Raw genomic sequence first — 14081 nt, 5'->3', positions numbered from 1 at the left:
AAAAAAAAAAAAAAAAAAAAATCCCATCAGTATTCGAACCTCAAAAAGTGGCCAATGGCAACCTCGGTCATAGGCTACATCATAGGCTACACCATAGGCTACACCATAGGCTATCCTGTCCATTGGTCTTTTTTGGTGTTTTTGCTTCCTTTAATTCTTTGTTGGATCCCATTACATGTCACAGCCTGAATTTGTAACTCTGGTTAATCGTTGCTTTCTTTATGAAAGCTGTACTACTAACTATACTACACCCCAAAATCTTCGTGTACATCTGCATACTAGCCACGATTTCGTATTTCCTAATCGACTCAAAACAAAGCGACGGCGCAACAACAAGTTATTTTGGTATACGCCCTATCCTTGTGATGATAAACGGATCAAGAAGCATTTTGCATGTCCATGTTGCACTGCTCATTTCGACAATTTGAACTCTCTCAGCAATCATTTTAATACCGATCATGAGGATTATCTTCCTGTAGACGAGCCCAGGCCACTATCCCTCAGTAGCGGCAGTGTATCATCTTGCAGTAGTACCAATACATCATCCAGCAGCAACACGCTACCCAGCGAATTGTCTCTCAGTGATGATCAGCATAATTCTCTCAACATCACCGCCACCATTTTTATGGACAATCATCAAGATCAAGGTAGCACTGAAGTTGGGATAAAACGCAACCACGACGAAACTCTCTTGCCGGATACAGTTTCGTTTGAACCACCCCAGGGCGACCGCTTAACTGTGAGGGATTTTGATGTATCTGAAGCGTTGTACCAAATGCAACTTTCACTGAAAAAATACAAGTATAAATTGTCTCTGGAGGATCATCTGCATGTCATAATGGCCTCAGCATCGATCTTGCTTTTGACGCCCTACAAGTATCCGGATGAGTTGAAGCCTTTTATTCAGCACGATAACTGGCTTGCTACCATTAAACTCATTCAAAACAGGTACAAGATCAATCGGTTGTCTATGCCTGTCAACACCGTGGCCAACATGCTCGCGACCATCGATCAGCTCGTTACCGGCAATATCAACAGAAAGGGTGCTGTTCACGCCATTGATTCTTTATCACTATCAGCGCACGAGTCCATGTTTGCTGCGGCATTGTGCTCCTTGATCCGCAAACTTCCACCTTTAGCCATCGAAGAAGACATGAATGAATCCGAACTGTGCTCGAGATTTGTTGATCCATTCCTTTCTGGTCTTTTTGACGACCCCGATGCCGGTGTATATCTCCGTTGGACCAATGAAACCACTTTAGAAACGAAAAAGCACGGAAATCAAGATGGTTTGCGTCCTGATATGTGCATCACTAAGTCTTACGGTGTAAAGTGGAGCTCAAGCTGTGGCTATGGTGAGGCTAAGGCGTCCAAGCAAGCGGAAGATCATCATGTGGTATGCTATGATCTTCTCAAAGTAGCAGCATTCTGCAAGAATGCTCTTGACAAGCAAAAATTCGATGGTATCTTGGGAATCCAGATCGTTGGCCGAACAATTATCTTTTATGTACTTCTTTTGCCTGCCACGAAACTGTACACTATGCTCAGATTGGCCGAGATCAAGCTACCCGACAGCCTCCAAGGTTTGCCATCCTTAGTGACAGAACTACCAAACATCTTGGGTGTTTTGGATGTATTTGACAACTTATGCATTCCAGCAAAGAATATAAAACGAGCTATCGATTGCCAAACCTCAACAGAACCAATGTCGTTGTTCAACCTCATCCTCTCATCATCTAAGGATCGAAAGAGACCCTGCCATTTAAAGCTTCGACATAATTAGTATCCACTATCCACGTGCTCCAACCAATCTAACCTATCCAATCTGTACCCACATTTCGGTTGATTTCAAAAAAAATATTCCCTCCTGTAGTAAAGCACAAATTTTGTAATCATCAATATAATTGGATAGACTTACTCTATTCTTCACTTATTTTCATAACCATACACATAAAGAGACGTCAAAAAAAGGATAATTTTGCGTTAGTTTCTGTTAATTTCAGAAATGCGATATGGCCAATGACGACCTCGATCATAGGCTACATCATAGGCTACATCATAGGCTACATCATAGGCTACATCATAGGCTACATCATAGGCTACATCATAGGCTACATCATAGGCTATCCTGTCCATTGGTCTTTTTTTTTTTTGTTTCTGACACCAACGCCCTTGTTTTCGTAGAAACGGCTTCTTCAAAGTGCTTGTCTATTACGACATTTATCCAAGCATTTATGAGAATGTCCAACAATTCCTTTAAAATCACTTAGTTTCAAACTATTAGAAGCTTCACTGATCCGAGTCATCAACGTTTCCTTCTCAAGAAATTTGTTTCATTTCCACCAAGATAACTCCATACGACTCTGTTTGGAGAGTATAAATTTCGCTTCCCAGTTGCTTGATGATCTATTCAGGTAACTTGCCATATCTCTTTGGAGATATCTTGCAACAAAGCATCTCCAATGGCTGGAACCATTGAAGCAACCTTTCCCGGTAAACTTGCTATTCATCGGCGTGGTTTTGGGTTCTTTGAAAACTGGAATTGTAAAATCCTTGACTCCAGTTTTGGAGTTTTATTTGAAGAGACCTGAATTTGCATTGCATTTGTATTGAACAAAAAATTCTACAAATACTTGAGTATGGGGCGGAATAAAGGAGCTCTTTTGTGTATTTATTAAAAAACCTAGTGTCCTTGAATGCTCTATCACTTGAAAACAAAAAGATCTCATCCTTTTCTTCGTTTTTACCAAAATACAGGTACCGTCCATATAGAATACCAAACGAATATCTTTCTTCCTGAGAAGTTCGATTGCGTAGCGCATCAACTTTGTAAACACTTGCGATGCTACGCTTAATTCAAATGCTAGTGATCGGTATTGATAAACTGTGTTATATATTCGAAGGTCAAAAACGGTCGTGACGTCGGATGAATTGAAATAGCCACATACGCGTCATTCAGGTCGATCCTGCACATGAAGTCATCCTTCTCGATTAGCTCGTGCAGTGCTGGGACGACTTCCACCTTAAAATAATGGCGTTGCACAAATTTGTTTAGCTTTTGGCAACCCAATATATGTCTCCTCTTGGTGGATTTCTGAATAATGAAAAAATTCGACAAATAATCTCGGATCTATAATGGAGCTACTTCGATGACTCTCGATTGTAAGAAGGTTTGGATTGTTGTATCCACTGCTAATTGCTCTTCCAAAGATAAATTTAACCGATTCTTACGCCAAGGTGTTGGCTGTTTGGTCCATTGGATCTGCTATACTTGTTGGAACTTGGGTGGCGATGGTGATGGAGGCTGTGTTGCATGGTTTGTTGATTGGCTTGGGGTCGGCCGATCTTGGCTGTGGGAGTTGCGACCTCACAATTTCCATAAAAAACACTTTATTTTTCGTCTTTTATTCAATAACCCATTTCCTCTTCCGTTGAAGAATCTTCGATCCCTAAAGCCTCCTCCATAGTTATCTCGTTTTGTGAAGATAGCACCTTGCAAGATAACTTGGTTATGTCTTGCTTTATAGATTTTTTCAACGGTTTCTGCGTCCAAATCATAACGTTTTTTATTTGGCTCATCTTCCACCAAGTAACAGTGGTTGTCTGGAAGTTCGAAATTTTTAAGAGTACCTCTTTTAGATTCTTTGCCCATCTCCTTGCTGGTGTAAAATCCGTAGACTACACGTCGGCGGAGTTATTCAATGTTCCTGAGGAGTTCTTCGTTTTGATTTTCATATGCTTGTCATATGCTATTATAGATATTGGCACGAAGACGTTCAGCGCCTTTGTACTTGGAGCTGACATGCTGGTAGACATCAACCTTTCGTTTCTTAAGCTCTTGGGCAAATTCTTAGCTAGAGGTCTCACTTGTTGTCTATTCTTCACCTTCAATTTTTGGAACTTCGCGAACAAATCGTCGAATATCTGTTTGTATAGCACTGGACGAAGACTCATCCGGCCCTTGTTGTATATCATGGTAAAGGGGAAGCACTGGTTCGTTCAGCTTCCCCAAGCTTAAGCTTCTTGGTAAACTCTTTAAAAAATTGTTCCATTTCAGTTCTAGTGTAGATTTGCTCATTATTATTCAAAAGGATACTTTGTACCACGATGCGCGGCTTTAAGAACGATTTTTTTATAGGTGCTCACAATAATTTGCTCTTGGTACTGTCCGTTTCATTAAGCCAACCCAACATCAGTAGCAATGGCAACAAACCGCTCAACAAGAGGATCTTGCAAGAGTTGTTGTTGGCTTTTTGATGGATGAGGAACACCAGCCGCTTGATCCAGACACGAACGATGAAGGGTCCAGCATGCGACACCTCGATATCAACAAGATCACTCATTTTACATTAAAGGATCTCATCTTTAGTCGACTCCAATCCAACTCGCAGACAGCAGTCATTGCGACATTGAAACTACTAAAGACGCTCGTGATGAACCATTGTCGATACGCTCTTCGTCTACTCTCTGTCGACCCTGATATCAACAAAAAGGCGACGACTGTCTCTCATCACCTACGTGAGGTCGAATTGTATTTTTCACTTATCATCGCCATCGACTCGACACACGCCAAGGACATCCTCTCGTCTGGGTATGAAGGCTACCTTCGTGATATTGAAGCCATCATCGACAACGACGGATGCTATCATCATCTAAAACCTTACAACGACCGTTCTCGATCGGGCGTAAAGGAAACGCCTAAGACCAAACGACGAAGAAGTTTCAAGTATGGACAGCGCTACGAAGATCTCAAGAAGGAAGAGGATGAGCGAAAACGACAGGCAAGAGCTGCCAAACCACTCTTTAGACATCGTATTCGTCCTTCAGATCAACTTCTGCAGATCCTTCTAAGCCTTCTCAGTCACTTCTTCACGCAGTCGGCAGAACTCAATCTCGCACTGACAGGCGTCATCACCGCACTCGCTCTTTGTCCCTATCGTAGTCTGGAAGGATGGATTGCGTTTAGCGAAAGCGACCAGACCAGTCCGGATGATGTCTTGATCCTGAACCCAAACGGACAGGCTACGGCCAGTCAACCCAAGATCCGCAGCCAAGATATTTATGCTCACTTTGAGGCGACAGCACCTGTGGACGAGGATGACGAAGAGGATGATCGAAGCATTGATTTTGGTGCAGAAAGAGAATCTGCCAAGGTGACACGACCTACCTTTTTCAAATCGTATCCCCCTTTCTTTACCCTCTTGCGCACCCTGACACAGCAAATAGACTATTACCGATCAGAGATACCAGCCTTTGATGCCCTATTGGAAGAGCGCCGTAATGCGTTGATCACGGGAGAAGTGTCTTTTATAGACCGAAAGCTCATGTCTCCATCCAGTTCGACAACAACAAACGTGTCGCGCAGTAACCATGTATCAACTCAATTCAACCGACGACCTTCTGTGCTGCGACCGACCTCGACCGAGACACCAGCACTTAGTCCCTCTTCATCTTCATCCACTATGGTCGGCTCTCGTCTCGGTCATGGATCACAAATCAATATGACAGCAGTGATGAATAATCCGATGTCGCCATTGGCTCTTCACATACGAAAAACAACCTCTGTGCGCATCCAGCCTCTGTTTCCTTCCCATTTTGTAGATGAACGAGAAGAGCCAATCTTGGATCTTGACGATGAAGATGAACATACGTTTGCGCCCAAGGCAGGCATTGATCCTTCCAAGGCAAAGAAACGACACGATAAGAGCACAGAGATCACCTTATCTATGCTTTTGAATAATGTGGTCATCCTTGAAGAAAGTATAAAGGAGCTTGTTGCTCTCATGCAGGTCAGGCGTAGTTTGGGCATTGATGAAGTTACCTATGTTTAAAGTGTAAAGAGTGTATTGTATAATAAATAGTGTGATCATGGGATGTTGTCAACTTTTTGTGTTTGTGAATTGACCCTGCAGGATTGTTTAAATGTTAAGCACAGTAACATATGACCTCAAAGGAGTATTGTGTTCAAATGCACTATGTAAACCCTTAAATAAAGCGTGTGTCTATGTTTATCCGATATTCAAATATAAATAGCACTGCAGTCGGTTTAGTATATAGACTATATACACGTGTATTGCTGCCACTTGTTGTTATGCTGAGGGTGAATGCGTCCAAGCTGAAACACTTTGTCTCCTTGTCTACCACATGAAGATGATTCTTTTTTTCTTTAGGCCATGGTTGCTTATAAAGTACATTCTATAATTTATTGCCATGGTTACTTCTTTTTTCTTTTTCTTTTTCTTTTCTTAAATTGATTTATTAATGGTTGTAGAACTGAACATTGAAATGATATCTATCTTATTACTTGTTAAAAGGGTTGCATAATGACAATCCTTTCTTGTCAAACAGTAATTGAATGACCGACATTACGCACCGTTTCTATTTTACGCCACAGAAAACAAATTCGGTCTCGTGTAGCCAATGTCTCTACTATGTCTTTTTTTTTCTTGTCTCTCTTTCTTTTTCTCTTTGGGGGAATGTCCCAAGGAGATTTTTTTGCATCCTTTCTAGAATATGTTGGCTGGTCAGAAACGAAGCGAATGGAACGTTCGTATTTCTAATTCATGGCTAAATTCATTATGGCCTACGCAATATTAAAAAGAGATCTAAATTCAGTCAGCCTATTGGCTGATTGTATTCCCATTCAACAATGGAATTGGGGGATCCTTTTTTATATTTTGGAAAAGCATGCCAACTTTTCATTTCTTTTCCTTTTTTAACTTTTTTCCTATTAATTGTACCGAATGGATGGATTATTTGACAAGTTTGGTAGACCCAAAACTAAATCAAGAAGCGCACAGTCAACTCCATCACCCAAGAGTCGATCGGTGAAGCGAATGCTTAGTATAAAGCCTAAAGCGAGTGGTAAGTTTTTATATTTTATAATGTACTTGCTATGTTGGTTACACACACCGTATAGTGTCCCAAAAACAAATTATTACAAATAATGATACCTTTGAAACTGGTGCTGCAGAAATACATTTTGCACAAGACCAAGGAATACCATCAGAAGAGGAGGTCAATGCCTTATTTGACGAAATGCTAGTAAGTTTCTTTTTACATGTCCCATAGAACTGATTGCTGAAATGTTCTAATTAAGGAACGTCGTGGCATTCACGATCCCAACATGAAGCAAAGTATGGAGAAGTGGGGTCTCGAGAAAAAATGGCTTATGATAAATCAGGAGCTACAGGCTGAATTACTGGTATCAGGAGCGAAGCCAAACAAGATTAAAATTGCAAGTAGGGGTAGTATCGATATAACCACAAAACAACAGCCACCCTCCAGCCGCAGTAGCATTGAACTACAGCCACAAAAATCACTGTCAACACCTACACGTATCATTGATAGGCCTCATGCGATCATTACCACTAATTTGAATGCAAGCCATAGTACCATCACTTCCTCATCTGGCGCGAGAACGCCTTTAAGATCAAAAAGCATCTCTCAATCACCCATACATACCGGTTCAAAAGACCATTTTTTTAATGCAGAGACATCTGATCAGAACTCACCTGAATTCTTTATCAAAAAGTTTTTGGATCCAAACTTGCGTTCAGTGACAACAGCTATTGCTGCAAGATTGGAAGTGTCACTAAGGACACGATCTATAGAGTAAAGAATGTGTGATAAGGGGAATTTAAAGAGCAATTAAAATAACTTTTTTTTATAGTTGGGTCTCGAAATATATCCAACTAAAGGGGTTTCATGTACTCTCTTATGCCCTTGATTTCTTAAATCATACAACCGAATATAGAAAAGATGTTACACTAGAACTAGAAGTGGAAATTGTCAAATGTATCAAGGCTATCGTCAACACAAAGGCAGGCAAAAAGGAAGCCATGGACCATCCAGAATACATCCATACTGTCATATTCTCAATACTCTGCCCACAATGGCAGACAAAAAAAACCGTATGCGAGTTACTGGCATTCTTATGCTACTCTGATGGATATGAACATGTCGTACATGGATTTGAAAAGCTGAGGAAATTTAGGAAGGACTTGGGCTTATTCGATTCATGGATGAAAGATTTTGAAAGAACGATTACAGATAGAGGGCGCAGGATACCCGGAAACCATCTAATAGAATATGCTGTAAGTTATGCTTGTTTGTTAAAGTACGAAAACTAACAGAAATGCATTTAGATATCTAACATGATTCTAGTAAATGCATTAATCAAGATACCCGCGGACGTAAACAACCGCATCTATATGGAAAATCAGTTCAATGCATCTGGCATACAATCCATTTTACCCAAACTAAGGATATTAGAATATGATTTATTAAATATTCAAATCGAAACATTCAAAGAGACATTGGATGCCGATATGGACGAAGCCTTTGGTGAAGACATGTCACTGGCTTCTGATGTCTCACAGCCACAAGAATTATTTGATCGTGTGATTGAAAGCATATCGGAAGCACCACGAGCATCAGAACAATTCTTGTATGTGCTCAAGTATCTCTTATGGATTCATGGTAATCCAGATACAAAGTAAGCAAGAGCACCAAAAGATATATTTATTAGATATTAATATTTTTTTTGTAAAGATATTATTATTATCGCATGATTCAAATCATCATTCAGCAGATAGTCATGGATAGAAGAGATCACGAAAACACAGATAGCTTTTCTTCAACCTTTGGCTTAGCTGTAGGCACTGTCATCCAAAGTTTTAGCGAACTGGAGCGATTAAAGGATGTGGAGAGCCAATTTGAATATTTCAAAAGACAATATGAACAGATATCGGCCGAGAAGGAAAGCTTACTCTCGGAGGTCGCCAAGCTACGAATTCTTCCTTCTCAATTAGAGTTTGACAGCATGAGCCGACGTATGAACGAACTAAAAGAGGAAAATGACTCTCTGAGAGATCTGTTGAGGACTTCAAAAGAAACAATTGCTATGCTCCAATCCCGATTGGTACAAGAAGAAGGTTTGCGAAAAGACCAAGCGTCTGAGACAGTAAGTCGTATGTTTTATATGAGGCATGTTCTTACTTTTTTTTATTATTATTTCTTTCTCTTTATAGACTTCAATTTCGAAATCTCCCAGGCTTGGTAAAGGAATTATCACCTCTGGTAGTTTCATGTTTGGAAATATATTCCTACCATTGTTTAGTAAAAGACATGGGCATAAGGATAGGAAAATACATATTGATACCCAATCGCTTGAACCAGGTATATTGAATATAGTCTATGTAAACCGTAATCTCACAAGTCAACAGTAGATTCATCATCCACAGAGGCTTCTTCCAACAGAGGCTCGGTGTATTCTTCTTGTGGATCCGTGGAACAAGGTCAACCATTGACACCTCCTTCTATACCACCTCCACCCCCTCCTCCACCTCCTCCTCCTTCAGGTAAGTAAACAGCATTTCCTTTTCGATTTTACACAGATGAGCTCACGGATTGCTAAGCTGCAGGCGCCCCTCCTCCACCTCCACCGCCTCCACCACCACCTAACTCAGGTAAAAGAAGAAAATATTTATTTATATCGTTTGACTCACACATATCTCTTGCTACTTCCAGGACTTGCTCGTTCAAGTAAGCTTTATTTCTAGAGTATAACGTCAAAAAACGCGGATTAACTTTTATTTATAGATATTCCAGCACCCCCTCCTTTACCACCAACACTTGGACAAGCACGACTTCCATCCGCTCGTGTCCCAGAACCACCTGCTGTCGTCCCTCCACGCAAAGAGTTACGTCACTATCCCAACATCAAGCTCAAGAATCTTCAATGGCAAAAGATAGATGCAAGATCCACTTATCAGACTCTATGGAACATGGACAGTGAACGCCATGCGAAACTAGAAGATAAACTGGACAAGAGCGGCGTATTTCATACGATTGAAGACCTGTTCCCAGCCAAAGCCAATACGTTTCTTGAAAGAAAGCTTCAGTCCAAAAGAATGGATACTGAAAATGACTCTATTAAGTTCTTGACAAAGGAAAAGAATAGAAATATCAGTAAGTTTAGACAAATAGTCAAATACACATTTTAACCTCGTATATAGATATTGCCATCTTGCCACAGATAAAACAGCTGGGATCATTCAAGGCAACACAACAGCACATTCTCGCTATGGACGACAAATTGTGTACAGAAACCTTTTTGATCAACTTGATATCCTATATACCCCATAAAGAAGACAATTTAGATCTTATGCAAAAATACCTCAAGGCATCAGAGGACGAGTGTGCCAAGCTTGATTTACCCGAACAGTTTACGATTGAGATGATGAAGATTTATCGATATGAAATTCGGTTAAAGTACATGCTCTTTAGAGTGCAGTTTTGGGAGCGATTTGATAGATTGAAGACAAGTCTGGCTACTGTCTTGAGAGCATGTGACGCATTACATGACTCAGAGGCTCTAAGAGAGTTATTGTCCATCATTTTGATGCTGGGCAATTACATGAACTCATCGAGTCTTCAAGGAGGTGCATTTGGTTTCAAGATTGCTAGTATCAATAAGGCAAGTTTCTTTTTGGGGGAAAAACGGAAAACATTGAGATTAACACTTGAAACTTTTTGTTTAGCTCATTGATACCAAAGCAACTGACTCTTCACAGTTGACCTTGCTTCATATCGTGATTGGTGTTGTACGTACACAGTTTCCTCATGTATTGAAATTTACTGAAGACATCAAGGATGTGCCACAAGCAGCACGAAGTAAGTGTGATCTTGATCAATATATATGATTTTCTTATTGATCCTTGTTCTAGTTATGTCGAGCATTACTGATATTGTTCAAGAATATACAGATATGCGCCAAGGACTCAAGCAGCTCGGAATAGAACTCGATGCTCACTGGAGGGAAAAAGGTATTGATTTCAAACGAGACAGATTTTATGCCGTCATGACAGAGTTTCGTAACTCCGTCATGGAACGATTTGAGGAGATTGAGGCACTTTACGTCAACATGGATGTCAAGTGGAAGAACGTCATGATTTACTATGGAGAAAACCCTCAGACGATGAGACCTGATGAATTTCTTGATATATTTGCTCGATTTCTTTCCAACTGGAAGACGTGTGCTCTTGAAGAGTTACAGTACGCAGAACGAAAAGAACGAGAAGAAAGGCGATTGCAGGAATTGGAAGAAAGACGACTGAGATCGCTACAGTCAGCAAAGGATACGTATATGGCACAAGAACAGCAATGTGAAGAAGGTTTACTTGTAGATGACCTCTTGGCTAAGCTTAGATCAGGCGAATCGCTGACTAAAACGAGAAAGAGCCGTGTTCGTAAGAAGAATATGAAACGTCCAGAGTCATCTTTCAAGGCAAGATTTAGCGTCTCTTCTGCTACTTCTTCACTTCGCAGAAATAGTACATCGACTATCAATTCCTTGATGCCCATCTCTGCTGAAGACTTATTACGTACCTTGCAGCAAGATGAAGAATAAATAAATAAAAGCTTTTGAACCTGATGACACAATTTTGTAACAAGCTGTTGTGTGACGGAAGCAGGAGTTTAATTTTTTTTTTTTGTTATTTTTCTCTCTTTTTCTCTCTTATCTCTCTTTTTTTCCCTTTCTTTGTTAATATAAAATGGCTTCTGGTCGCAAAAAGGTTCTCTTGAAGGTAACGTCTATAAAGACAAGCTTTAATATAAACAGAGCTAAATAGGCTTATTGTAGGTTATTATTCTCGGTGACAGTGGGTAAATATGGAAAGAGGGGCTTATTGTTACTCATGAGACACTAATGACTTAAAATTGTAGAGTTGGAAAGACTTCCTTGATGAACCAATATGTAAATAAAAAGTTTTCAAATCAGTACAAGGCTACCATTGGTGCAGACTTCTTGACTAAGGAAGTAATGGTAGATGACCGTTTGGTTACGATGCAGGTATGTCAAGCAAAAAGACCCTCTTACAAAAGGGCTGCATTTTAAAATACGTTTTAGATTTGGGATACAGCAGGTCAAGAACGATTCCAATCTTTAGGCGTCGCATTCTATCGAGGTGCTGATTGTTGTGTACTCGCATATGATGTTAACAATAGCAGAAGCTTTGAAGCATTAGGTAAACATTATTTGTAATGTACAATCTCTCTTTTTAAGCATGTTCTCTCTTTTGCTTTAGACCAATGGCGTGATGAATTTTTGGTCCAAGCTTCTCCCAGAGACCCTGATCATTTCCCTTTTGTGCTCCTTGGTAATAAGATTGATGTTGAAGAAAGCCGAAGAATGGTATCTCAAAAACGCGCTATGGCTTGGTGTCAGTCTAAAGGCAACATCCCGTAAGTGATATGATGGATCAGTGTAGTAGAATGCGCGACTCATCAGTATATTAGTTACTTTGAAACTTCTGCAAAGGAAGCTATCAACGTTGAACAGGCTTTCCAGACAATTGCAAAGAATGCTCTATCTCAAGAAACAGATGTTGACATGTAGGTGTTGTCAGCTTTTAAATATCTTTCACACTGACCTTGCATCCATAGTGATTTTCCTGATACCATTCAAATACCTAGTGGAAGACAAGAACATGATCCAGGATGCGCTTGCTAAGTCAACAATCAGATGTAATAAAGAATAGTGTAATAAATGTCTCTCAGTATCGCCAGTGATATATTACTGCATATGTTGGAGTATAATGTCACATGATCCAGTTGTTCTTGCAAGTCGAATATCGCTAGTTTTCTTGTTTTTCTTGGCACACAAAGGTCTTTTGAAATATAAAATACGTTATAAGTATGCTTTCGAGAACGTAAACAATGAGATGATCGCTATGCAACAAAGCTCAAACAAGGAAGCACTTGCACTCAGCCTGTTCGATTTAAATAAGGACTTGGTAGCATTGTATTTTTTTATAAACATCAGCCTTACAAAAGTGAAGCTTGTTATGTCATCTGGATACAATTCTATTTCGAGAACAACTTGTCATGTCCGCTTCACTTGCAGAGAAAAAGCTGCAACTTTACACCATAAACACGGAGCTGTAATAACAAGAAAAAGGTGGTGCTACAAGACCAAGAACAGATCCAGTGGCTCACTTAACTCTCATCAATATTTTATTACATCAGAAACATCAACATCAGCAGCTCCAGAGTGACCTTATCACTACTGACCCTTCTTCCATATCACGAATTCCAGAGAAACTCTTATATGTAATCGAAAGCATGCAAATAGAAACCCTTGGGAGCAGAGTAATGTATTAATGAAGTGAAGTATGAGGGCTAAAAGGAGACCTATGTTCTTTATTTAGTAGATGATTACTTTATGATTGTGGCAATAAGCTGATTCCATGATACTTTATTGATCAAATTACACATGTGTTCTAAGAGAGAAGGTGTTCATGTACTAGATGATTTGAAACTTTACTAGTACTCTTTGCTTCGTATCCACACATAAAAAGAGCATTATTTATTATTTAGTTTGGTCATCACGTTCTAAAGTGGTACTAACAGCTAATCAGCGTGATATCTATTGATCACTATAGAAACAGAGTAGCTACACAAATGTACTTAAGTTCTAGACTGCTTGAGTGGTATTAAAAAGTTTCTTTTGATTTTATAGTAAAATACGCCCCTTTTTCAAGCAAATTATCTCGGACAACACTGTTAAACCTATTTAACATTATTATTTATTCATTCACTTATTTAAAGTACACTGTTATGGAATATGTTTATAAATAAAAGCACGCTTCCTATCAGCAAAAAATTCATGCAACCAATTCTGACTCAGGACCTTCCTTTTTTGTCTTTCAAGGTCACAGATGTAAACAGACAAAAAAGTATAAAAGAAGGTCTTTTTTCGCTTTTTTTTCTCTCAAGCTTTTCCGGTTTGCCCGGATTCTGATAGTAACCTTTATGATGCTTAAAGAAGTAGGTGGCTTTTCTCTCAGAAGGGAGGGAATAGCTTATCCCAATTTTTCTCTTTTTAAGGTCACAGATGTAAACAGACAAAAAAGTATAAAAGAAGGCCTTTTTTCACTATTTTTTCTCTCAAGCTTTTCCGGCTTGCCCCAATTTTGATAGTAACCTTTATGATGCTTGAGGGAGTAGGTAGCTTTTCTCTCAGAAGGGAGGGGCTAGCTTATCAAACTTTTTATAAAGTTACTTTAGTGATTCTT

General features: G+C 39.7%; 6 protein-coding genes across 6 annotated transcripts; 5 read left to right on the top strand and 1 right to left on the bottom strand.

Moving 5' to 3' along the window:
* Positions 1-101: 101 nt before the first annotated feature.
* Positions 102-2066, top strand: RHIMIDRAFT_279423 (uncharacterized protein; the record flags this gene model as incomplete). Its single annotated transcript, XM_023612844.1, has 1 exon — positions 102-2066. A coding segment is annotated over exon 1 (1604 nt), but the record flags the coding sequence as incomplete, so codon positions are not given.
* Positions 1899-2302, top strand: RHIMIDRAFT_120419 (uncharacterized protein). Its single transcript, XM_023605394.1, has one exon. The coding sequence runs from the start codon at positions 2013-2015 to the stop codon at positions 2268-2270; it is 258 nt and encodes an 85-aa protein (XP_023467170.1). The 5' UTR covers positions 1899-2012; the 3' UTR covers positions 2271-2302.
* Positions 2303-3742: 1440 nt separating this feature from the next.
* On the bottom strand, positions 3743-4078 carry RHIMIDRAFT_236521 (uncharacterized protein; the record flags this gene model as incomplete). Its single annotated transcript, XM_023608572.1, has 2 exons — positions 3743-3837; positions 3886-4078. 2 exons carry the CDS (start codon positions 4076-4078, stop codon positions 3743-3745), a joined length of 288 nt encoding a protein of 95 aa, XP_023467169.1.
* On the top strand, positions 3768-6089 carry RHIMIDRAFT_279422 (uncharacterized protein). Its single transcript, XM_023612843.1, has one exon. The coding sequence runs from the start codon at positions 4257-4259 to the stop codon at positions 5829-5831; it is 1575 nt and encodes a 524-aa protein (XP_023467168.1). The 5' UTR covers positions 3768-4256; the 3' UTR covers positions 5832-6089.
* A 955-nt stretch (positions 6090-7044) lies between these two features.
* Positions 7045-11480, top strand: RHIMIDRAFT_279413 (actin-binding FH2). Its single transcript, XM_023612842.1, has 12 exons — positions 7045-7614; positions 7673-8096; positions 8148-8497; positions 8554-8965; positions 9033-9180; positions 9228-9362; positions 9420-9470; positions 9532-9546; positions 9604-9972; positions 10020-10480; positions 10545-10677; positions 10731-11480. The coding sequence occupies exons 1-12, from the start codon at positions 7127-7129 to the stop codon at positions 11411-11413; spliced, it is 3669 nt and encodes a 1222-aa protein (XP_023467167.1). The 5' UTR covers positions 7045-7126; the 3' UTR covers positions 11414-11480.
* A 78-nt stretch (positions 11481-11558) lies between these two features.
* On the top strand, positions 11559-12517 carry RHIMIDRAFT_236518 (Rab7 protein sea anemone; the record flags this gene model as incomplete). Its single annotated transcript, XM_023608571.1, has 7 exons — positions 11559-11591; positions 11648-11670; positions 11731-11857; positions 11915-12032; positions 12093-12249; positions 12304-12399; positions 12451-12517. The coding sequence occupies 7 exons, from the start codon at positions 11559-11561 to the stop codon at positions 12515-12517; spliced, it is 621 nt and encodes a 206-aa protein (XP_023467166.1).
* Positions 12518-14081: the final 1564 nt, after the last annotated feature.

This window comes from Rhizopus microsporus (assembly GCF_002708625.1).
Source record: "Rhizopus microsporus ATCC 52813 unplaced genomic scaffold scaffold_6, whole genome shotgun sequence".
Lineage (NCBI taxonomy): Eukaryota > Fungi > Mucoromycota > Mucoromycetes > Mucorales > Rhizopodaceae > Rhizopus > Rhizopus microsporus.
This window is presented reverse-complemented; position numbering and strand designations above follow the sequence as displayed.

What these genes read in the sequence shown, in the direction of transcription:
- RHIMIDRAFT_120419 (XM_023605394.1), top strand. Translation starts at nt 2,013, where the DNA reads ATGGCCAATGACGACCTCGATCATAGGCTACATCATAGGCTACATCAT.
- RHIMIDRAFT_279422 (XM_023612843.1), top strand. Translation starts at nt 4,257, where the DNA reads ATGGATGAGGAACACCAGCCGCTTGATCCAGACACGAACGATGAAGGG.
- RHIMIDRAFT_279413 (XM_023612842.1), top strand. Translation starts at nt 7,127, where the DNA reads ATGAAGCAAAGTATGGAGAAGTGGGGTCTCGAGAAAAAATGGCTTATG. An exon ending in TCCACCTCCTCCTCCTTCAG is followed by an intron (nt 9,363 to 9,419) that starts GTAAGTAAACAG and finishes CGGATTGCTAAG; the next exon opens with CTGCAGGCGCCCCTCCTCCA. An exon ending in TGTGCCACAAGCAGCACGAA is followed by an intron (nt 10,678 to 10,730) that starts GTAAGTGTGATC and finishes TCCTTGTTCTAG; the next exon opens with TTATGTCGAGCATTACTGAT.